This window comes from Larimichthys crocea, chromosome X (genome assembly GCF_000972845.2).
Source record: "Larimichthys crocea isolate SSNF chromosome X, L_crocea_2.0, whole genome shotgun sequence".
NCBI lineage: Eukaryota > Metazoa > Chordata > Actinopteri > Sciaenidae > Larimichthys > Larimichthys crocea.
Genome location: NC_040020.1, coordinates 12,107,161 through 12,132,074, shown reverse-complemented (window position 1 = coordinate 12,132,074; position 24,914 = coordinate 12,107,161). Strand labels below are relative to the sequence as shown.

Below are 24,914 nucleotides of genomic sequence, written 5' to 3'. Positions count from 1 at the left end.
TGCTTTGGTTCAATGCTTTAATAGAACAAATATTTGTGAACAGCTTTTCATGTTCAAACTATTTCAGAAATATTACAACTTATTCTTTTCAGCCCAGTAACACAGAATATTAAACAAGGTATTCCCATCAGTGAACTTTTAACAGATATGTGGAATAATGCAGTTAAGTCATTTTAGTTAGATAAATGTTAAAACATACACACACAAAATTTGTTGCAAAACAAGCTACACCATAGCATGCATAAGGCACAGCAGACAAAACAAATGAGGGAACAGAAATAAACAAACCATGCAACACGTGCGACTTAACTTCAAGAGAAAAGGTTTTGATGAATTATAAGTGACTTGGGTTTGTTTCAAAATCATTACTTGTAAGACTGTCAAGAATATAATTTGATGTGTGTAATGTTTTCTGTTCTAAGTTTCCCAAAACTTAAATCCTAAATTCAGAATAAATGAACTCCTTAACAAAAAATCTTCAGTCTCTAGTTGAAATCACTTCTATGACCCAAAAAATTAAAAGAGCTTCTTCAAAGTCTTTGATCGGGAGAAACACTAAAAATGAACCAAGGGCAGAGAACGTGACTTTTGACATCCAAAGTTTACCGAGCACTTTCACCTTTTTTAGAAAATTGAGAAGAACCAGACAAACAGCTGTTGGTTCAAACATACACTTTAGGAGATAGACATGCAGCCACAGAGTCAGCTTGCTGGTTAATCCAAACATTCATGAGGAGATATCCTAGGCTGCAGACGTCAGCTCACCGCCGATGTCGGCTATGAGGTTGTGAATCCAAAGGTCCCTCTTCTCCAGTGTAGTGTCCACCAGGTAAACAGTCAATCTGCGTTCCCAAAGCTCACCTTTAACCTCCGACAACTCCTGCACCCTCTCCACCTGGGCAACAAGTGCTCGATCCTCCACATGGTTTCTGAATACCATGGAGGTCTCCTCTGACCACTGCTGCTGTATCACGCCTTTGGAACAAACGGAAGGAGGTATCAGGTATCATTTGTAACTGACTGCCAAGGCACTTTGTAATATTGAAGCAAGTCAGTCTATGCCATGTAAGTATTCAAGTTTTGGTACTCAGCCCTCATATCGACCAGTAAAGCCACTGAAAGAGAACAATGATCTAACTCACCTGCCAGCTGTGCAGTGATCGCCTGGAAGGGCAGCTGTCTGAATTCTTCTACTAGAGGTTGGAGCATAGTACTGCGGACCAGCTCGTGTTTTCCGTAGTCCAACTCATAGACAGAAACCAACCCGGTGGACAAAATGCCCCTCACCTGCACGCGGTGCCAACTAGAGACAGGAATGAGTTAAGCTGTCAAACATCAGACAATAGCGACCTCTTGTTTTTACATTACTTCTACTGCAGCACAAAACAGAGAGGTGACCTTTCATGTGATCACCATGGTGAATTTACAGAAAGATGTTCCCATGACAATATTTGCTTCAGGTGCAAACACATTAACCACCTACTTCTTGTCTATTCTGGCAGCGTAGATCTCTCCTTTCTCAATGTGAATGGCTGCACTGGTCTTCCACGTACGGTTATAATAGAGGATCATCTCCCCCATCAACACCACCAGCTTATGCAGATCCTGCCACAGCTGCAGCACAAAGTATCCAGGGTGGCAGGCCACTGGCACAAACACATCCATATTCTGACCAGGCTAAAAAGAGGAATAGGGGAGTGAAGTACATGAAACACTTTGTTGAATATTTCTATTTGGCTGATGAAGTGGGTTTGTTTTCATCCCCATTTCTGCTGTTAGAATTAGTTACAGTCAAAACACAGGTCACAATGTGATACTGGACGACATAAACTGCAACATTTTGCTTGAAATTTGATTCACAGACCATTAAGAAATATTTTTCTTAAATAGAAATCTACCTGGTGACAGTAACCTGGAGAAAAGCCATGACATGCATAGTTTACCACCTCTATCAAAATCATAAGGGAGGAACCTAGAGAAAGTTTGTCCATGTCCACATACCTGGGGGAGCTCCAGTGCAGGAGGCATCGGAAGTGGCTGTATCCCAGTTTTGGTGGTCATATCCGAGTCCTTTGCTCCGTGAAGAGGTCGCATTGAGGCCTTCAAAATGGGATTTGGGACCAGGCTGCCCGGAGTCACATTCTTCACTAGAGGACCAAGAAACACAGATAAATGCTCATATATACACATTAATGCAGAGTCAGCTCTTTACAATTTGTTTCAAAGTCACTGTGTTTAAATACAAGTCAAAAAATTGTCTTACTGTCTTAATACCTTGACTTCACATGGTAGAACATTTTGGAAAAGAAAACTGACTTGTCCATGTATACAAATCCTGACTGTTTGTTGGAGCCGGTCAAGACTCATCATGAACTTTATGTTTGAAGTCTTCTCTTGTGCAGCATTACCTGTATCCACGCCGAGGGTATTGCTGGTGATTGTATTGTTGTTGTTCTGTGTTGTCAGTTTGTGCCATAGCTCTGACTTGGACAGCTGATGGTTGATGCTCTTGTCCAGCTCCTGACCATCAGTGCCGATGAAGAGGTACATAGAGACCAACAAGTCGCCTTTGTGCCGGTCCAATTTCAAGATCTTATATGAGAGAGGAAAGAGAGGGAGAACAAAAACAAGGCACACACGGACAAAGTTAGAGACTTAAGGGTCACTGTGATTGTTTCACTCTGTGCTCTAACATGGGCTTACTTGTAAGCACTGTGTTTATGTTTGGAATACTTGGAGCTAGCTCAACGCAACTCCTGCTACACCACACACTGTCAGTGTGTTTCAAGCAGTCAGGCCTTTATAATCAACATACACTCAGAGGACACTTTATTAGGTACACTTTTCTAGTACTGGGTAGGACGAAATTTGGCCCTATCATAAATTCAAAAAGGTGCTGGAAGCATTGCTTAGATATTCTGGCATGCCAGCATGAGACAGTTAATGCAAATTTGTCAGCTGCACGTTCATGCAGAGAGTATCCTATTTCAACACATTTGAATACTAAGGGATACTTAAAATACAAAGCAGATCAAATTTAAATATTTACTCTGAACAACAACTGAACCACTTGACCATGCCTGCATACTTTTATGCGTTGAGTTGCTGCCACATGTCTGGCTCATTAGATATCCGCATTAATGAGCGGGAACCATGTACAATCTTAAACATAAATATTACTATTGGATGCATTTTTCCAGAGTTCATTTCTAAGGCTATTTTTATCTGCATTCCCCTGGCAGGTCACAATTAAAACATCCACACAATGACAGAACGTCATTAAACAAAATCACATAATACAAATTACACACAATTGTGAATTATGTGCACAAACCATGTCAGCGCCATGTCTATAGTGAATTAGTAACCACTGTGGGAATTACATGACAAATAGAAGTTTAACTTAGATATGTGTTCACTTTATATTACAGATGTTACCTTCATTCTACAATCTTCAGTGCCAAGAATAGCCTCCTTCACCCACAGGACAGCCTCTGGGCTCCAGTCTCCCTCTGGAACAGTGACGTCAGCCAGGCGACATTTGATAGCCTGACGAATTAATCATTACATGTGTTAAAAACAACGGCTTCACGAAACAGCCACAGACAGATCAAAAGACAGATTTACAGCATTAGCATCTTTAGAATGTTTGACGGCGTGCCAATGACAGATATGGTCAACACAAGCACAAAATGATTCAGGTTGATTAAACATTACTGCAAGCACATTGACAGTCTGCCTGCCTTCTCTGTCAACAAATCACAAAGAGCACACACTGTTTTGGAAAAAGATTTAAAGAATTGAGTTTTCACTGGAATGATCTCAGATTAGGATGCATCTACACCATGCACACTCCCACACAAACAACTGACCTGTGGCGGGATGACGGTGAAGTCTTTGAGAAAAGTAGGAGGGATCTCTCGGAGATCAGTGACCTCTACAGTTGCTGAGACACCCAAGTCAATGAAGAGGATCTCCATCACTCTGTTGCCATACATGTTGGTGATCTGAAAACAAGAGCAACAGGACATGTGGGTGCCAAAGAAATATAACCCGAAATTGTCATGAATACAATCACTGATACTTTCAATGTCTTGAATAATTTAAAGATTTTTAAATGCTCTGTTCCTACCTCCACTCTGGACCACCTTCCTTTGTGGCGAACTAGACAGAACTTGCCACTGAAGGGTCTGGACACCAGGGACTCGGACGTCATCTGGAACAATTACAAAGACACAATTATGAAGGAAAAGTGGAGTTGTGTATGTAAACAAATACAGAAGCTGTGCAGAACATTGCATTCACGAAATGGCAAAAACCCTTAAAGAGAGACTCGGGAGGAGTCAAAGTCATCAACCAGGAGTAAGTGATGGTCAGTGAGAGATCAAGGAGGCCATTGGCATCAGACATCAAAGACAATCTGTAAACAGGAGCTCTGATCCCGCTCACCAGATCTGGATGTTGCTAGCAGATGACCTTTATCAGCTATCAAAGTCAAAATACGGATTTTGACATCACAGATTGGGATGTGGCATCAATTGCCACATGCTCACCATATGCTCAAGCGAGATGTGTGGCAAGAGTACTGTGCTTGTGATACAGTGTGGGTTTATTCTTGCTCTAAATATTTGGATAAAGCTATCCTTACTTTTATCGCATCATCTCAATGGCCGTCTTAATATGTTGGTCTGCCTCCAATGGCACTCACTCAGGTCTCAACAAACACAGGGTGTTGATCTCAATTTAACATCCTCTCTCTGCATCAAGCAGCCCACTGAACAGACACCAGAAAAATACATTGCTGGTATTTATTTTTTTATTTTTTTCATAAACTGTTTTATTCACCACAGGAGTTTTTCTTGTTTATTCTGGTCAGAGTCTACATCATTCCTCAGGCCTGTGTAACTCAGGTGTTAAAACACCTGGTTGACCAGATAAACAACATGGAGAAAAAACACCTGGACTCTCTGCTCATTGTTTCGGGGGACTTTACTATAAGTGTCCCACCAGGGACACCAACACACTGGACCATTGTTGCACTGTTTTAAAAGTATGCATATCGCTCTGTCCCCGTGCAGTCTTGGGACTCTCTGATCACTGCATTATTCCGACCTACAGGCAGAAGCTGAAATCTGCTAAGCCTGTGGGCAAGACAGCAAGAAGATGGACTAATGAGGCCAAAGTGGAATTACAAGCCTGCTTTGACTGCACTGATTGTGGTGTTTTTGAGGCTGCAGCCTCAGACCTGCATGAACTGATACCATGACATCTTACATCAGCTTTTGTGAGGACATGTGTGTGCCCACCAAGACCTGTACAACCAGGCCAGAAACACTGACAACGGGGGTGAAAGCAGCCGAGAGGAGCTACGTTGAAAAAAATAAAAAACAGCCTTCCAGCCAACAACCCATCGTCAGTGTGGGGAGGCCTGCAGAACATCACCAACTACAGGAGACCATCCCCCAACATTGCAGTGAACCATAAACTGGCTGATGAGCTGATTGTGTTCTGCTGCAGATTAGACACATTCACACCTACCACCCCCCTCAGACATTAGAGACCCATCTACACCCCCTGCCATTCTGCCACCTCTCCCCTCTGGCCCCCCACCAGCAGAAGATCAGAAGGCACCAGACACAGATGGTGTGTCACCATCCTGCCTGAAGGTCTGTGCTGACCTGCTGGCCCCCATCTTCACCCAGATCTTCAACAGATCCCTGAAACTGTCAGAAAGTCCCCTCATGCTTTAAACGCTCCACAATAATCCCGGTCCCCAAGAAATCCACCATCACAGGACTGAATGACTACAGGCCCGTTGCCCTCGCATCTGTAGTCATGAAATCCTTTGAGAGACTGGTGGTGTGGCACCTGAAGGACATCACCGACCCCTGCTGGACCCCCTTTCATTCGGATCCGGACAATCAGCACTGGCACCCCCCCAGGGGTGTGTGCTTTCCCCACTGCTCTTCTCCCTTTACACCAATGACTGCACCTCAAGAGACCCGTCTGTTAAGCTCCTGAAGTTTGCGGACGACACAACAAGCGGTCAGAACAATTTGGAACTGAACACGCTCAAAGGAGGCTTTAGGAGGTGCCCCCCACTCTGCCACTCATCACCAACAACACCGTGTCTGCTGTGGAAACCTTCAGGTTTCAGGGATCCACAATCTCCCGGGACCTGAAGTTGGAGACCCACACAGACATCGTCATCAAAAAGGCCCAGCAGAGGTTGTACTTCCTGCGCCACCTCAGGAAGCTCAACCTGCCGAAGGAGCTGCTGATCCAGTTTTACCACGGATTGTTCAGTCTGTTCTCGGTTCATCCATCACTGTTTTGTTTGGACAGGCCACCAAACAGGACAGACAGACTCCAACGAACAGTCAGGACTGCAGAGAGGATCAGTGTCAGCCTGCTCTCCACTCATGACTTGTGTCCAGAGTCAGGAAACGAGCAAGACATATCTCTGCAGACCCTTTCCACCCCGGACACAATCTGTTTGAACTTCTCCCCTCTGGCCAGTGCTACAGAACTCTGTACGCTAAAACAAACAGACATAGGAACAGTTTCTTCCCACAGGCTGTCACTGTGATCAACAGCTAAAACGAGACATATAATGAAAATTATCTGCCCATCTATAACAGCAAACAAAAGTTTTGGTTCTTCAAATGTTCATTTATTTTTGGTATGTCACACAAATATTTGTGCTCATTTGCTATAAATAACAATAACAGCAGCAAAAGACACTCGTAGGCCAAACATTTACCATATGAAATGAATAAATCAAATGCAATGACATATCAAATCATTACACAATTAAGTTTTTACAGTTTTCAAACGCCTGCTGAATGGGGACATCCACACTCCGTGTTGTTGTTTTAGACTTAGCACCACTAGCTGCTACCGTGGCTGCTTCGTATTCTTATATCCAATACCGCTTCGCTGCGATGACGACTTTTCAGGTGAGCAATAAGATTGACTTTCCTCTTCTCGGAATCCTCGCTGAACAGGTTTTGCAAACAGTAATGCTGTTGTTATCTTCTATCTATCTTCTGCCACTGAGAAAAACGACCACGCTGGTGAAGACAAGTTTATTATTAGTCTGGCAGAGACAGGGCCAGGCTGCGGGTCCTTCCAGTAAGGCGCAATAGATGGATAGATAAGCAGCGCATCATGGCATGGTTTTGGGGCTACACAGCCTGCAAACAATTTCCCCAGTTTCATTACTTTATCGGATAAAACTTACCTAGCGGATCAATGAAAAATGCCATAATTTCCCCCCAAACGGCCGATATTTCATCCGTCCAATAAAATTTACACTCCACAACTTAAAACATTCTACAACACTGTGTTGATGAACTCTAAAGTCTTGTCTACCTGGGACGTGAAAATGGCCTCTGTTTCGTCCAGTAACTTGCTGAGTCTTGCGGTTCCCCTGGAGGGCAGCTGGCAGTAGATGATACCATCTGCACACACATTTGTGACACACACGTCCTTATAGATAGCATTCACCTACAGACAACAGAAAGATTCACATTAGACATAGATTGATAACACTGAGGATCTCACAGTCATGCCTTAAAGATTCTGGTTTTAATCCCAATTGAATTCTTTAGTTCAAGAAAGACTTTTTTATGAATGGTGTGTGGTATGAGAAACTGCCTATTTTCTGCTACTTAATTGGCTTTAAACATGTAGTTAACACGACCATCCTTACAGTCAGAGGGTTGTTCATGGTGTCATCCTGCAGAGCTTTCAGGCAGGTGGAGTTGATGTTGATGTCATCATCTTGTGAAGTGTCATACAGCACTGTCATGGGCATCTCATTCTGTTCACACGGCTCTAATGTCTCCATCAGCAAGATCTTTCCGACTGCCGATTTGTCCAAAGTGGACAGCACCAATGGATGGGAGCTGAATGCCTCCAGACCTGGAAGAACAAGAGAAGCAGAGCTATGAGTGGACCTTGACTTACAGTGTGTGTTGTTCATCTATTAAAAGCCAATGAAAACATTTTGTCTGTTCTGTTGTGACTTCCACACCGACCTCAGTTACATATGAACAAATATGTATGTACCTGCAAGTCTAACATTAGTTGCCTGGAATGGCAGAGAGATGAAGTGCTGGTGCAGCTCCAGCACATTAGTCCCACTGGTTTCCACAGAAAAACCATGGTCCACATAGTATACCTGGCAGCAGACAGAAATACAAAAGCTTTTGCATTAGAAACACTGATTCATTCTGTCGCTACTAAATGTCTGCCTCCGAAAAAACTGACTAAACCTAAACACGTTACCTTGACCTTGTTTTGGGCCATCACCTCCATGACCTGAGCTCTGGCCATCTCTTTTCCGTCCTCCCCTCTGACTGCGACCAGCTGACCAACAACAGGGTCAGACAGTGGAGGGTGGGCGGATCTTTGGCTGTAGAAGGAGTGCATTGCGTCCTCCATGGCCTCCTGGGCATTAGAGTAGTTCTCACCAACATACCTGAACAAAGAGACAAACACTTTTTCAGAGATTCTCAATCTGTGCATGATGGTCCTCAAAAACAGCAACCAGACTGTTAACAAAATTATTTATAGGTATATTTACTAACACTTTATAATGAAACAGTCCTCAGCTTTAAATGATTCCTCAAAGTATCTTTCAATAGTAGCTGACTAACTCTTCTGTTGTGTGTAAATTTGTTAAAAATAATACTGTTTTCAACTTCAAGGACAATTCATGACTTTCATGTCTGCAAGAATAATGCGTGTCTTACCTTAAAGTAACAGCATTGCTGCTCGGGGCGTCACTTATCAGCACAGAGGGATACTGATCTGAGGGAAGAACCAGACAGGGTGGCACCACAGGGGCCAGAACCTCCAGACCAGAGGGAAGGGGGTGGTTTCTGCTCTGCTGGTTTTCTTGGCTGCCTGTGACTTCCATGTCTGCTCTGCTGGAGTTATACAGGATGGCCTGACCACAGAAAGTGTACCAATGACAAACACATTAATAATTACAGTTATTTACAGACACACAGGTAAGCAGGAAAGATGTCCCTGAGCTCCCTGAAGAAATAAAGATGACAGTAGAGAGTATACAATTACTACAATTCCTGTTTTCTCCTCATCAACCAGCATTCCCACTTGTCACTTCTTTGAGAACAAAGATTCACAGATAATGATCCTCCAAGGCAACTTCAGACCACTCATGAAGACTTCTTTAACTTGTCATTCACTAACCTTCTTCTTGTCATTCAGCACGGGGTACTCTACAGTGCATATGTCCAGCAAAAGAGACAAGTTTTGCAGAATATGTTCAGGGAAAGTCATCTTGTATGTGTCCATGAAGAGTTTGGGCAAAGCATGGGCCCACAGACCATTGCTGTACTTGTCCAGAAGCTCCTTTATTCTCTGACGAACCTCAGCTGATACAACAGCAGCAGAAGATTTTGAGGAGGGACAAGGGGCAGAATCAGAGGAAGGGGAGAAGGTGACCTTCAAAAGGGGTAAAATGTCAGAGCCAGGTCGGAGGCCAGAAGACAACGGAGTAGCATTGTTTGATGCAGAGCCAGCCCAGACAGGGGCTAAGGGCTTTCTGTTTTGTCTGTGGTTTAGGTTAGTTGTAGACAAGTTGTGATTATCATTACATTCACCATTGGCATTGATTGCAAGTTTGGCACAGGGGGGCTGCTGGGGAGCAAGTGCTGGTTTGTGGGCAGGGTTGCGCAACCTGACTGAAGGCAACAGCTTGCCTGAAGAGACAGCACCGGGCTGTGGAGGGAAAATGAAGGTGGGCTTTGCCAAAGGGCTTTGGGGGGAAAGTCTAGGTTTAGGAACAGGGGAAGTAGGGCAAGAGGAGGAAAGTTGTTCAGGTGTTGGGGGACGTGAAGAAATGGGTGTGGTGACAGTGCTTGAATTGGTGGTTGATGTTGGAGGGGTGGTGCTTCGCCTATGGAGAGTGGAAGGTTTAGGTTGCAAAGGAGGGTAGATGAGGCTGTCAGCTCGGGAGTTGCTGGAAAGTTTCTCCACCTGTGACGGTCAGACAACCGAGAGAAGTAAAGAGACTTTAACTCTTATAATATCCTGTTAGGATTAAACAGCATTGAAAAACTGTTTGATACTTAAACACTTAAAAATCAGATAATTTCAAACCCAAAAGCTAGATGCGCCTGTTTGTATAGGCCTCCATAAGGCTTTACAATACCTACTTTGTTTATTGATTGGGGGTATAATTATTAGTGCATGTATAAATGAAAATGACTGACTCACCATACAGATGTGTGTCCATTTCTCCAGATCTATGAGCGCCTGAGGGTGGAGCTTCTCATTGAACATTTCACTGTAGACCACTGATAGTTTCGTCATCCATAGTCCACTGCAGTATTTCTCCAGGAGCTTAGTTACTCTGCTCTGCACCAGCTCCACAGCATACAGACGAGACTGCATGAGGAAAATTTACATAGTTGATCACTAAATATGTCCACATGCTTTTTTTGCCTGAGTTTTATTTCAAATAATCAAGTCAAATAATTAAAACAATAAAGTAGTTTAAACTACTTTTTCTCAGTAGCTTTAGTTATAGATACTAAAGGTAGCAATCCTCAAGTTTTGCTGTAGTTCAACTTCTTTCAGTGTTTAGTAATTAGTATCCTGCAAAGCTATGCTTTCAAAGCAACTTTCCCAACAAGGTTGTGAGCAAGTGCTACAAATATACACACCAAATAGCAGAGCTATGAAATGCAATTTAGACTTAACCTTTGATTTGCACATACATTTTATTACCTCTGCTAAGAAAGGTTTTGTCGCCTGTTCTATATTTTTGTTTGTCTGCCAGCAGGAATACAGAAAAACTACTGGCCCAGTTTTCATGAAACTTTGTTAAAGTTAAACTTTGGCACTGGGAAAGGAAGAACTCATTAATTTTGGAGCTGTTCAATTTCCTTAACATTTAGAGATAGGTCGGGTGTAATACAGATATTTATAGTGGTTGAGCTTTTAGATTTGCATATCATAGAAGACTGGACTAATGGCCTTGGTAGAGATCTGTGTTCTCCTGTCCTCCCATAGCTAGGGATGTAAGTAGGACAACACAACCTGCAGTCAAGTCCTTTGAGTATAAATGTGACACAGTAAACACAGAGAAAGGTCTTTCTGTACCTGGGATTGGTTGGGTCTGGAGACTTGTTCAGGAGGCTTCTCTGTGAAAAGTTGTGCAAAGAGGGTTAACAAGTGCTGATATCAATAAACAGTCTGTAGGATACTGATTCTCCAGGTTGTTAGTTAATCTAGTTCACATAAACTGATTTTTTGTTTTGGCAGCAGTGTCCAATGTTGATATTACGCAGTGGTCTGTAATTACTTCCCCAGTGACAAGTGCAAAAGGTTTCAGCTGTTCTTTCACTCCCCCACAGAAAACCTATTGTGACAATGACGGGACAATATAACAACTAAGCTGATCTGATGGATCATTATTGCAGCCAATAAAGATTTCTTAAAATTGATCATTATCACATATACAAAGCACCATTAGTCGAATCCTTTGTTTATTGTGACCCTGTGTGATCCTTATTCAGCTGTCAAGTACATTATCTAAAGTTTTTTTTTTGATTAATTTAAATACATCTGTTTTAGGCCACTTGTACAGCTGCAGCAGTAAGACCAAGAATTACTGCCTCGCAGATCTGTGCCTCCACAAACCAGTCAGTTTACATGCGTAACAGTGAAGACTTAGGGAGGAGAAGAAATTTAATAGAATGTATTTAGTATATTTGTTGGCAAAATAAGAAAGCTATCACTATAATGAAATGTATGATTCTGGTGAATAATTTCCAGTGAGAAACATGCTGCCTTCATTTAAAGAGTATTTTTATACAAAGGCTAGAAAAGTGTTTTTTACAGGAGATTGTGGTGTCACAGTGAAGTTGACCTTTTGTTGACCTCCAATTAAATATTTGTGTAAAATGTAATTATAGGGCAGGAAATATATGATAGCTTAAGATGTTTTAGTCGAAATGCCCCTTCGAAAATTGACCACCCACACAGCTAGTTTGACATGACCCATTTTGAACAAGCCCTTAAAAGGAAGTTGTGAATTTCCTCATTTAAAACTACATGAAGCAAATAAATAAAATGTATTTCGCAGTCTATCATCACAATGCACATCAAAACAGTCAAGCGAGTGTCATTTCTAAATATATTGGTAACCAGAGAGAAGGTTCAGAAAGTTAACATTGTGAGCATGTTTGGTGTGTAGATCACTTCTGATTATAATTACTGAAACAGTGTGTGTTGTGTTTGCTGCCACAAGTACGTCAAGTAAGGCATTATAAAAAATACTTGATCAGGACTCTGTGTTGCCAGATTCACAATATTAACAGACTTGTAAACCCAAAACAAACAAAGGGATAAACACATGGAAACACAAACAAGATATAACATCCAGACCAAAGATAAATAAATAAAAAACAAATTGTCCACATACCTTGAGGCTTCTGGCAGTTTGCAGAGCTCTTCTCCTTCCTGTTGGCGACACAGCAGTATTTTAAGCATAATGTGCTTCTCACATCATCAAGTTGTCATTCAATATAAACAATACAGGTATAATTACCTCTGAGATATATATTACCATTAAAGAGTAGTGCTAGCATGCTAGCGTTTAAATTTATAAAATCATGGTTGATACAATGTAGAAACTAAAATTAACACTGTACATAGAAAAAAAGAGATGTCGCTGCATAAGATTTTTTCGCCAGTGTATGTTCACCTGTCAGAAATGACAAACTGTTTTACAGCTGGTGGAGAAGGTTGTCTGTGTTCGACAGGGGTGATGGAGCTCAACCTTTGGTCCAACTGCCTGATTGTGATTACACAAGCAAAATTGTTGGCTTTCAATAAGGTATATTTTTTACAATAAAAAAGGTCCAAGCTGACCACAACTGGATAACAGCATTAAGTCATGTTGTGCAAATATTGCTCACCTGTAGTCTCCTGAGGCACTGCAGCCTCTGTAGCCACCATGGGACCGAGGACGGTTAGCTATCCAGTTAGAGGCACCAGAGGCTGAGGGTTGACGGAGAGAGGACCTTGGTCTCACTAAAGCCATGAAAAAAAAAGGGGGACAACAGGTAAAGCCAGGCCAGAGTGACAAAAACAGTTTAAAATATGTAGCAACTCTCTTAGTTTGAAGACCTTTGCACTGATGCAAGAAACAAAGCCGTGTGTTTTGTCGAACATGTGTCTCCTACCATTGAGCATGTATGGGTTGGAAGGTTTGAATCTCATCTTGCAGTTGACGACTTGGGAGCGACCGGACTTCTTGGAGCTCTTCTGCCTGGCCACCAGCTCGGCAATGTGGGCTGTCTCTTCACAAACTGCAGCAAAGCATTTCAACTACAGAACAGATTTATCGTTAGACTTATAATTATGTTGCTATTTAAAATCATCTGCACATTGGAGCAATATTGGATGAACTACAAAAATATATCAGTGCTGAGACAACGGCCTTAGACCTGGGTAAAGTAAAAAGAAATTCCTCACCTCGCCCATACGATAATCCAGTCGGACTACAGAGGGGATGCTCCGGAGGTAGTCCTCCAGTGTTGAGAAGCCCAGCTTCTTCAGCGGGATGCCCTCTCCACACAGTGACCGGTACTCTGACTGGAGGCTGTTCATAGACACGCCTTCCTTGCTGGACTGGAGTACAGACCGCAGCATTTTCTTGATGGATTCACTGTCCGACATCCTGATAAATACACACTGAATACGACACAGGAATAAAAATTTTTTTAAAAAATCAGTGGGGTTAGAAATACATCGGAAACATCTGAGAGACTCAGAAAGAAGGTGACATGTGCTGTAATTTGTAACACTCTGAAAAGTGTGTCTCCAAAGCCTTGTGTCATTGTCATTGTAGCGGCAGTAGCTCAGTCCATAGGGACTTGGCTTGGTGGCCGGTTCAAGTCCCACATGGACCAAAAATATGGAAGGTGGACTGGTAGCTGGAGAGGTGCCAGTTCACCTCCTTGAGCAAGGCACCGATCCCCCACAACCGCTCACTGGGTGCTGGTCTGGCTGGCTGCCCATCACTCCACCATCTCTCTCCACGTTTGCATGTCTATGAGCCCTTGTGCCTTGTACTGCATGTGTGTGTCTGGGTTAAAATGCATGTCAAAATAAAAAATAGAGTGAAAAAAGAATTTCCCCATTGAGGGATAAATAAAGTATATCTTCTTCTTCTTCTTCTTCTTCTTCTTTATGGGCATCTGTTGTGTTCAAGTCAAAGCTGTGCACAGTGTATTAGAGCTACATTTCTCCTGACAGCAAACAGCCAAAGCAATGGGACATCTAGTAAAGTACATTATACAATATGTATGTGGTGGTACTTTACTGTTTGGAAAATGGACGCCATGACAACGAGAGCTGAACATTGTTTAGTGAACTTATATAAAAGGGAGGAACTGCATGGCATTTACACACATGGCAGTCTTTGATGGACACATCTGAAAATTAAAAAAATGTGTCTTCATCACTAGTAATTGACGAGCTTAGTGGAGACTAATTCAAACGTGAACAAAACATTCATGCACATTCACCTTTTTTTTTTTTTTTTTTTTTTTTAACCGAACGCAAACATTTAGCACGTACAACTTTAATTAACGTTAATTCGCCTGTCTCCAAATAAGCTTCATTTCAGATTCACACTCAACAATTTCGTAAATTAAGCAGCATAAGACGAGAAAACGTTACATGAGGACCAACAGACAACAACGGCTGGCGTTCGTTAACGTCCAACTATCAACTGACTAACGGCTAGCTGTGCATTAGCAGCTAGCCGTAAAATAAATTTCGGCTCACAATTTGACCTTTCACAAACCAGCAACAATTATTTGCATTGTTTGCAATTTAACATGTGTTTGAGATGTGTCCATGTTCACCTTACCTGTAATTTTAACCAGCTTGTAGCAGAGAGACTCTTCTTTCGCTGCGTTCCAAATCACACGCAGTCGCGCACGTTCAGTTCACGCCCACAGGTTCAAAAGGTAACTGCCGCTTAGTTTGTTTTTGTTTTTTAGTCTGAATTAAACATTTCTGTATTATGTGAGCGTCAGATTTATCAATTAAACCTTTAACGAGGCAAATGTATCAAATTTGTACCTTCAAAGTTAAGCTGCCACACTTACACACTAATTAGAATAGCCTATAGGAATACATTGAATCACCATGGGGTGTCACCAAATGTGTATTGAAAATATACTAAATTGTTGTAATTAAAAAGGAAAATTAAAAAAGGAAAAAAATGTCCAGAAGAATACAGATGATTCACCAATAAAGCAGGTTACATTTAGGTGTTACTTAGATTGTTATTGTAATGACAAAAGGGACCAAAAGGGAGTTGGGTTCCCTCCTCACAATACAACAAATGGTTTCCCAAGTATTCATACACATTTGTAACCAGTAACATTTTATAACACAAACCTAGAAAGACAAGCAGATTAACTGTGCAGTGTAGCTCGCATTGTTTTAAATAAAAAGTAAAACTGAAAAGGAAAAAATGTCCAGAAGAATACAGATGCTTCACCAATAAGGCAGGTTACATTTAGGTGTTACTTAGATTGTTATTGTAATGACAAAAGACCAAAAGGGAGTTTGGTTACCTCCTCACAATACAACAAATAGTTTCACTCACAGGGATAATTCAATCAACTTAAGACAGTTTGTCTCAACACAAAGGTAATGTCAGGGGGAAAAAACAACAACATTTATGCCATTTGTAGAACTAAATTAAATCAATTAAACTAAATAAAACTGTATGTATTCCAGGCAAGAACACCTTAAGTTGCATACACTCTGTTCTCACAAGTCCCACATCATGTAAATTACTAAGGATAGATGTTCCCCTCTGACATGATAAAACTGTGAGCTAATGATTGTTCACAGCATCTATATTATATCTTGTCAGCCAGATCTAAGTGCTAGGCTTTCCCTTCAAAAGGTTTAAAGGACGAATATTCTGTAGCTGCACTGACTTTGCTGAACTTCTTTTAAATGACAGCCTTTAAAAAAAGACTCTTAGGACATGAGGATTAATCAAGAAAAAGCACAGTCCCTCCCACAGTTTTTAACAGTCAACTGGTATGACTTCAATCACTAGTAGTGGCTCTGTGTTTGAGATGCCATGATGCTACAAGCCTGCAACACTGACTGGGGAGATCGTGATGGTGTCTGTAGTGATGAAGATGAGGAGAGGTGGTGCTTTCTGAGCAGGATCAGATGAGGGTTCCTCAGTAAGGTATAAAACAACATCCAACGCCTTCTGGCCTGGCTATTCACAGGGGATTCTGGGAAAACACGTTAAAAGTTGATAAACTGGTAATTGAAACAAACATTTTAACATTTAAATTTGTGTGAGACAAAAATAATAATAATAAAATGGCAACAACTGCTCTCATGATTGAGTTTCAAACACACATACACTACTGACCAGATGGCGTGTTGTCTAATGTGGAGTATGCAGACACAGTCTGTCTCTCAAACTTGTTGGAGACCAGCAGCTGGCAGAAACACACCATGACTGGATTGTTATGATAGTGGTCAGCAAAGATCATCCCAACCCAAACTCTGTAGCCTGGAACATGAAAGAAATACGGTTAGACCTACAAAATGGAAATGTACTGATAGTTTTTTAACAATCTGTGTTTGAGGAGGATGCAGAACTGAGGAGAAAATAACTAACTGACATGCGTGTGATGATGATATAACATTTCTCTTCACAGCTATCTCTCAAACTTATTGATCTTAAGACATGCAGCAACTCCCCTGATGCTCTGTGAAAGGCTGCCATCTGATGGAAGATGTAAATACATGCAGGCTGAAACCTCAAGAATGAATGAAAGTCCTACTCTAATATGACCTTAAAGGACAACACCACCATCAAAAAACGATAATGCTGAAATCATATCCTTGCTGCTTTAGCTACTATCACTATGATGTTTAATGGTGGTAAATCTGGAAATCAATACTTCTTAATTACTTGAAACAATGTTTCACCTATGTCTCACACAGGTCTCCATTCAAGTTAACCTTACCAAAATCCATGGATTCATATCCGTTCTGCATAATGGTCCGGTCTATGCGAGACACCAGACATGTGCCCACCACCATACTACACAGCAACCTCAACATGCAGTGGCCGATTCCAATCACCACATTATAGAAAAAGAAAAAGTAATTGAAGCAGTGGAACGCTTTCCTGAAGACGAGAAAGAGGAACCTTCAAGTTAGTGTATTGTGCAGATTTACTTTGAGATACGCTGACTTGTTCCTTTAACATCTGATGAGTATTAAGATGATTTCCTACACAGTCACAGATACATTCTGCATGAACTATACCTACCTATTGTTGAGAGCCAGAGGTTTGTCTTTATCAGTGGGAGACATTTTTTCCTGAAGGAAGAAGATCTGAACCAGAACGACCTGAAGAACCACCAAGGAGATCACCAGGCTGATGGGCAGACTGAGAGACAATAAAAATCAATCAATCAATGTGTCAGTCTAATCATTCATTTGTATATCCACATGCACAAGGAAAGCTTCCTTACAGTATACTTCCAATGTCATTGATTATGTTTATAATGCCATGCTGTATGGAAAGAACCACCGAACCGATAAACAGAGCAAACACGAAGAGGACAAAATGGACAATCAGGTAGCCTAAAGAGGAAAGAAGAGACATCCAGTTACCTCATGTGATTACTTGACAGTCATGTTTCTTATCTTAATATTTTACAGTGGGACTGTGCTGCTATTCTGCTGTAATTTTCTGTGTGATAGGATGATAAATAGATCCAGCCATGCATCGCTCCTAAAGCTATTTTAACACAATTCATAGTATCACATTCAAATGTGCCTCAGAATTTGAGGTCATGTGGGTTCTGGGGGCTTGATACTTATTTGTGAATCTTAACTGGACATCTGGATTTGTCACATTTTTGACAAATTTTATTTATTTTGTGATTTTTTTTACCACTGTTTTCCTATTTGGATGGAAAAGTACATAAAGTACCACTCGGGCCATGGCAGGTTTTACCCATTTTTTTAGACTAACTTAATTGCCTCAGTTAAAAACTGAAAAGTTAGTTACTACCAAAAGATCCTCATTTGTGGATACTTTCCCTTATTCTCCTCCCCAGGACTTGGTGGCATCATTTGGGAACAGCAGGAAAAACACATTTTCGGTCCCAAAACACAGGATGTTTTGATCTGTTAGGCTGCTGTGTTTGTATTGAAAGAATGCACATTGCACATGTACATCAGTTCTTCATGTTATTCAGAGGATGAATAACTTACCCCACAGTGTAAACGCTATTTGCCAGCCAGAGTATTTTGTGATGGAAGCCTGTGAAAATTCAATGAGAAAACACATTTGTACCATGTGTGTGTGTGTGTGTGTGTGTGTGTCCATATGCTCCACATATTTGAATATTTAGGACACTTGTGTGTGTTTAGTAGGACCTATTCTCCACTGTGGGAGTCTCATTATGATGGCTGAGAGCCAAAACAAAGTTGTGATAATTATGAATTATTTTTACATAGCTGGTGGGCTGCTCCAAATGAGCACACATGATGTAGATTATAAATAATAATAATAAACTTTATTTGTTTAATAATGAAATGTATATAGCACCTTTAAAAACACAGTCACAAAGCTATAAATCTACCAAAAGAGTACAAAAAAAAAACAACACAGAGGGAACCCTTTTAAAGAAGGGTTAAGTTTCTAAAGTTATTTAAAAGACAACAGGGCTCAGGGCTTCATCCTGAAAATCAATTTATTAGAAACTGGTAGAAAGTTTGAGGAAGCCAGAATCTACTGGGTGATTATGTTTGTTGACAGCAGAGTTTTAAATGAGCTGTAGATGGGAGTGGGACTTTTTCTTGATGCCTGAACGAGACTGTGTGTGTGTGTGTGGGCATGCGCGTGTGTGTGTGTGTGTGTGCACGCGCGCGTGTGTGTGTGTGTGTGTGTGTGTGTGTGTTGTGAGTATTACTCACCACACTGAGAGCAGATCTCGGGTTGTGAAACTTCTCAGGAAGAAAACCCTTCTGCCCTCTCCACAGTCTCTTCATGTGTTTTCTATGGTGACAGTTATTTTTTTTTATTTTTTTTTACAATAAATATCATTTCAAACATTTGAAATCTACATTTCTGAGTTAAACCTTCAATGCATTTTGTGTATTTCAGGTATTTTTTGTTCTCTTACCTGTAACATGCCAAGACATGGAACGTGTAACCCACAGAGTTGAGATTAGCAAAGATGGTGGTAGCTAGCCAAGCCTCTGGAATGAAAGATTAATAATACTTTATGCTTTATGTAGTCTTCATCATCATGAACATACAAAAACTTAAATGCAGCAGTTAGGTGGGGTGCAGACCAACTCACTCCTAGCCATGTAGACGAATTCATCCATCCATCCTAGTTCATCCGTAGTCTGATTACTATGAAATATAAAATTCTCTACTTTGTCAATATACTGATTTCCTTTACAGTTCACTGTTAGGGTCATCTGGAGGAATTATAAAAAGACATATTAATACCTACAGCATATGTGCAGATGCAAAGTCTGTATAATAATAATTGTTTAATATAATTAAACATAAGAGATGTCTTGTTGTACCCTATACAGGCATATGAGTGCTATGATGGAAGTGCCGATGATCCTGTTGGGGAACTTAAAGTTGGGGTCCCACTCATACACCTTTCTCTGGAACCAACTCATGGGCTTACTGCAACACAGAAAGGAGAGTCAAACCCACTGTGTTTGCATACTGTATATATGTGTATTGCTGCCTTCACGTGTTTGTACTGTAACGACAAGTTTTGTGGCAGCTGGGATTGTTATTGTTGCATGAATAACATCTTCTCACATTCAGTTTAGAAAATGGCTCCAAAATCTTGGTTGTCAGAGCCTACCAGCATTTGAACACACCAAACTGAGCTTAACGTCAGTGATAAACAGTTAAAGAAAATCACTGAGCTCAATTTGTTACTGCCACGTATTAGTGTTGAGTGTTCTGGACCAACAGGAAAAGGAGGTTTTCAGGCTCGGGGTGCAGGGCAATACTGGTGGGGAGTCAGGCAGAGCTGAGCAAGTGGGCAATGTAACCGGGCTCAGCAGCCTCTATGGACATAATGCATAATGGCAGAGGTGCAAAGACCAAAGAGGACGTTCACAGACTGACTGAGTGACTGAGCAAGAGGCTGCCAGACAAATCATTGCCGATAACTTTGTAAGAACGACAAACGCAGAGCTGGGCTTCTTGCTGTTGGACAAGTTATATTATCAGCTATGTCTTGTGTTGTTGCACTTTGATGTTTGGCTGTTAGCAAAGTTATTGACTTGCTAGTTTTTGATCAAACGTAATATAATCATAATAAATACACACATACAACTCTCTATCTTTCCTTTAAAGTGTTCACAGTTTTTGTAAATTTGTTAAAACAGAAAAGGTAGTACCTTTAACAAGCAATAAAACTGAAAACCCCCAATTGTACAAGGACACACAACACTTGAAAGCAGCATCAGTGTGCACGCACGAGTGTGAACTCTACCTGTGTACAGATGTTTTCCTTAGCAGGCTCTTAACATGCTGCACCTGGTGTTCCCCAATCGGTTCTTTATGGTCCTAGCAGCAGATTAAGTTGAATATTTAGAAGAAAAATGTTAATGTTATAATCATTGTAGATCCTACTGTACAGCAACTGCCTATCTATAATTTAATAATCTACTTTCACACATAAGTTGCTGCGCATGTTTACAATAAAAAGATAGTGATGAGAACCAATAACAGCAAAAAGAATAAAATGCTACAGAAATGTATAATATATATGTGACATAATAAAATCAGACACAGTATATAGATTTAGAGGGAAAATACACAGCTAGACTCATTGCAGTGATTTTATGCATTAGGCAGACTGACCTCCTGTTCCAGTTGCAGACGTATTCGCATAGCTTTAACCAGCATGTAGACAAATCGTCCAAAGAGGAAGATGAGGGAGAGGATGCGGGGCCACTGGAAAATAATCTTCTCGTATGGACCCAGAATCTTTAAAATCACACAGACAATCATTCATGATGTTTTAAATAAATAAATACAGACCAAAAGGCTAAACTCTATGAATAATGCTTTGTAGAGCCTATTTTATTTATGTGTGGGCTGCAATAGGTGGAGGTTGATTAGTCAGTTAGGCACATTACTATGACACTAGCTTTCATAGTTAGTTAAGTACTCACCTACCTTACCACTGGGACAGGTGAATACATCCCACACTGTAACAATGATCCTACAAACAAGCACAGAAACATACTATGTGTTTTCCAAAACTCATTCATCTGTCTCACTTCTTTGATATATAGTTTTTGTCACTTTGTGTGTGAAGTAACAACATATGAGTTTTGCTGCATGCTTTCACAATATTGTTTAAAATACATAACTTTTTACATAAATACATAACTTTTTTTTCTTCTTTTTTTTTAACTAATCCACATTGTGAGATATATACACTGAATGTTAAACATATAATATGAATGAATGTTTACCAGGACAGAGAGTAGAGTATCCCCAGTACTGCCCCAGTTGTTCTGAAAGGTGTGGACAGGCAGGCAAAGAAAGGGAAATACACCAGGCCCACCTCCAGAGCACTAATCAGATACACTATTGCTGGGGGTAGTATCAGATGAGTCAACATGTTTATTTCTTGTATCCACAGGATAAACAGGTTTAAATATAGAGCCTCGATAAAAACTGTAAATGGTGGGAGTACCTGTGGCCCAGGGCGGGACCTTGAGGCGAATGTGATTTTTATAGAAAAGCTCCATGACGGAATAGGACACAGCACCAAATGCAAATCCATAGGACCAACAATTACTGATGCTGCCAATAGTATCCAAAGGCCTGGGACACAGTATAGACAACATACCATGAACACACAAAAAAAGCCATATGGCTGTTGTGGCTCTTTAAAATGCTGCTGTTGACTTACACCACAATGGCAAAACGTCTCCCCAGGAAGGGCAGTCTGTGGTCAATGCCCAGCCTCTCAGCCCTTTTTTGGAGGAATGAGAACACCCCAGTGATCAGCACCTGAAAGACAAGAAACCTTCAACAATGCTTTGTTTGCATTACCACAACTGAGTCATACTGTATGTTGGAGGTGGCAGGATGATCCTGAATTAAAGGGTCACTTTATAAAATGTAGTTCTCATATTCGATGCTGAGATCTTGTGCGTCACCAGCCTTGCAGGTGTCCTATCAGAGTAGTTATGAAAAATGTTAATTTTCAGTTTCAAGACCAACTTAAAAAAATAGTTAAACAGACACACTACTCACTACTGGTATGAGGGAAAAGTGCAAAAACAGGTCCACAGATATTCCATTCTGACACTCCCGATCTGTCGAGTTCCTGAAGAAACTGTGTCAATAAAAACAGCAATGATTCAACTGATCTGAACTGTGGGGACACAAAGCAGGATCAAATAGAAAATAAATAAATGAAACTAAACAAAGTGAATGGGATGTATTAACTAAACTGATCAAACAAGGTCAAGACATCATTAATACTTTAGAGTTCATAATGTATCAATATACACCCATATCCATGTACTCCATCTTGTCTAATTCTTTTGTTAAACTGAACATTTACCATAACTGATAGCTAGTAGCAGGGAGCAGAGTAATGACAGTCTGTACTTACAGATGATCCGTGTGGTTTCTTGTCATCATGGACAGTCGGTTTACTCAAACCTTCAAAAAATTTGTTTCTGCTCTGCTGTAAAGAAATATCTTGAGAAAGCCCCCCCTTGTAACTTCCTGTAACTTTAGGAACACCCACAAACCCATGATTCACACACACACACACATGATTCACACACATCATTTCAGCAACCCCCTTCTTTTACAAGTAAATGTATTGGTTTTCCTGCATTACAAATGAATATAAAGGCCTTTGCACTGAGAGAGCCCTGATGCAAGAAAATTGTTGTATGGGTTGGAAGGTTTGAATCTCATCTTGCAGTTGACGACTTGGGAGCGACCAGACTTCTTGGAGCTCTTCTGCCTGGCCACCAGCTCGGCAATGCGGGCTGTCTCTTCACAAACTGCAGCAAAGCATTTCAACTACAGCGTTATGGAATTTTCTATCCTTAGATACACAAGGTCATGTGTGGGCCTTGAGGTCCTCTGCAGTCTATCTCAACACTGTGGTGCCCATAGTCGAAGAAACGTATTGCTTCCTTCTTAGACATAATAGATCGCTTGCTGTTGATGTTCCAATCTGCGTAAACAGACATCTGTGTCTCCAGACTAGAATTTGTTGACAATAACACCTGCATAAAACATTTTCTTTAATTTGGGGCGTATAGTATTTGTGGTGTTATCTTGGGGTTTTAAAGTCTAACCACCAGCACAAGTTGGGCAGAATGTGAGAGCGACTCAAGCACTTGATTTACTTTGAGAGTGTCTCTAATTCTCCTTGGCCAAGTGTCAATAAATATCACAGCATAAGACATCAGAGGCTCCTGAACACTTTCTTCCCTCACCATTGACCTTGGTGATTTCAGCAATTTCTCCACAACAACAGAGCAGATTTATTGTTAGACTTATAATTATGTTGCTATTTAAACAAAGTTTGATGAACTACAAACAACTGAGTTTCTCAGTTCTGTGCTGATGATGCTAGCTATCTGCAACGACACAGGAATAAAAAAATCAGTGGGGTTAGAAATACATTGGAAACGTCTGAGAGAAAGAAGGTGACGTGTGCTGTAATTTGTAACACCCGGAGTGTGTCTCCAAAGCCTTGTGTCATTGTTTATGGGCATTGGGATCTGTTGTATTCAAGTCAAAGCTGTGCACAGTGTATTAGAGCTACATTTCTCCTGACAGCAAACAGCCAAAGCAATGGGACATCTAGTAAAGTACATTATACAATATACTTTACTGGGAGCTGTGAATGAGAGATGAACATTGTTCAGTGAACTTAAAGGTATAATAGATTGGACACTGCAGCTAAATTGACAACACCGGAGAGCAGTCTCCTCCTCACCAGACTGCAGCAAACACAGGTTACCAGACTAAAGACACTGAACATCCATGAGGGTAAAACAAGCACACAAAGGTTTATTTCATGAAGCAGCTTCTACTGTACGTCTGAGTCTGACTTCAGTCTGTGCTGCAAAATAACGAAAAGAAGAAGTTTAATTTGGTTTGTGTCCTTTTGAAAGAGAGAGAGAGACACACACACACACACACACACACACACATGGAGAAAGAGAGAAATACGACATTACCTTCTAATTGTTTTACAAATTATTTTACAATGTTCAAACTCCTCTAGTAAAAGAATCGACCCACACAACTGTTTTGGTCACTTTTTAACTTAACTTTTTTTGATTGCACATGGATTTACATACATACATGTAACTTTTTAGGAGATTGCAGTTTCAGTTCCCGTTTCTTCCTCCTTAAAAGGAGGGAACATGAGCAACATGTAGCATTAAGTACTTATATTTATTGTCAATTGTACTGCAGCAAGTGTAAAAAATACAACTAAAAATGGAGAAGACGACTGACATTGTCTGTATTACTGGTAACCATCTTTCAGCAAACCTGTCTGATTTTAACTGTAACCTTGCTGTGATTTTCTCCATAGTGAACAAATTTTTTACCCATTCCATTATATTGGGGGCCTGTGGCTTCAATCAAGAAGCTGTAATTGTTTTCTTTGCTATTAAAAGCAGAATTCTCAGTAAGTAGGTCAAATTCCTGTCTATCATAACGTCAGGAGCCATACCCATAAAGTCAACACCCAAAACATTTTTCATTTTCTCTTGAATGTTCTTCCAGGAATCTAAAATCTTTAGGCAATCCCAAG

General features: G+C 40.8%; 2 protein-coding genes across 4 annotated transcripts; both read right to left on the bottom strand.

Moving 5' to 3' along the window:
• Positions 1-3: 3 nt before the first annotated feature.
• tdrd7a (tudor domain containing 7 a) lies at positions 4-15,122 on the bottom strand. Of its 2 annotated transcripts, XM_027283210.1 has the most exons (22): positions 14,921-15,120; positions 13,519-13,737; positions 13,227-13,371; positions 12,960-13,074; positions 12,746-12,835; positions 12,464-12,501; positions 11,140-11,180; positions 10,252-10,422; positions 9,223-10,011; positions 8,760-8,956; positions 8,293-8,485; positions 8,074-8,185; positions 7,715-7,926; positions 7,375-7,509; positions 4,133-4,216; positions 3,873-4,007; positions 3,439-3,549; positions 2,409-2,592; positions 2,002-2,147; positions 1,484-1,677; positions 1,143-1,303; positions 4-975 (listed from the first exon to the last, which is right to left on the bottom strand). In XM_027283210.1, exons 2-22 carry the CDS (start codon positions 13,720-13,722, stop codon positions 743-745), a joined length of 3,690 nt encoding a protein of 1,229 aa, XP_027139011.1. In that variant the 5' UTR covers positions 13,723-13,737; positions 14,921-15,120; the 3' UTR covers positions 4-742. The 2 variants fall into 2 exon arrangements, with proteins under 2 accessions (XP_027139011.1, XP_027139012.1); XM_027283211.1 differs by lacking the exon at positions 12,746-12,835 and having other exon boundaries at positions 14,921-15,122.
• Positions 15,123-15,461: 339 nt separating this feature from the next.
• LOC109139876 (stimulated by retinoic acid gene 6 protein-like) lies at positions 15,462-22,838 on the bottom strand. Of its 2 annotated transcripts, XM_027283214.1 has the most exons (19): positions 22,737-22,767; positions 22,373-22,454; positions 22,228-22,291; positions 22,026-22,126; positions 21,807-21,937; positions 21,583-21,703; positions 21,281-21,326; positions 20,963-21,088; positions 20,592-20,665; positions 19,657-19,765; positions 19,422-19,545; positions 19,242-19,317; positions 19,033-19,114; positions 18,328-18,376; positions 17,580-17,691; positions 17,375-17,494; positions 17,067-17,230; positions 16,463-16,606; positions 15,462-16,319 (listed from the first exon to the last, which is right to left on the bottom strand). In XM_027283214.1, the coding sequence occupies exons 3-19, from the start codon at positions 22,246-22,248 to the stop codon at positions 16,129-16,131; spliced, it is 1,791 nt and encodes a 596-aa protein (XP_027139015.1). In that variant the 5' UTR covers positions 22,249-22,291; positions 22,373-22,454; positions 22,737-22,767; the 3' UTR covers positions 15,462-16,128. The 2 variants fall into 2 exon arrangements, with proteins under 2 accessions (XP_027139015.1, XP_019120517.2); XM_019264972.2 differs by lacking the exon at positions 22,228-22,291 and having other exon boundaries at positions 22,737-22,838.
• Between the last annotated feature and the right edge of the window lie 2,076 nt (positions 22,839-24,914).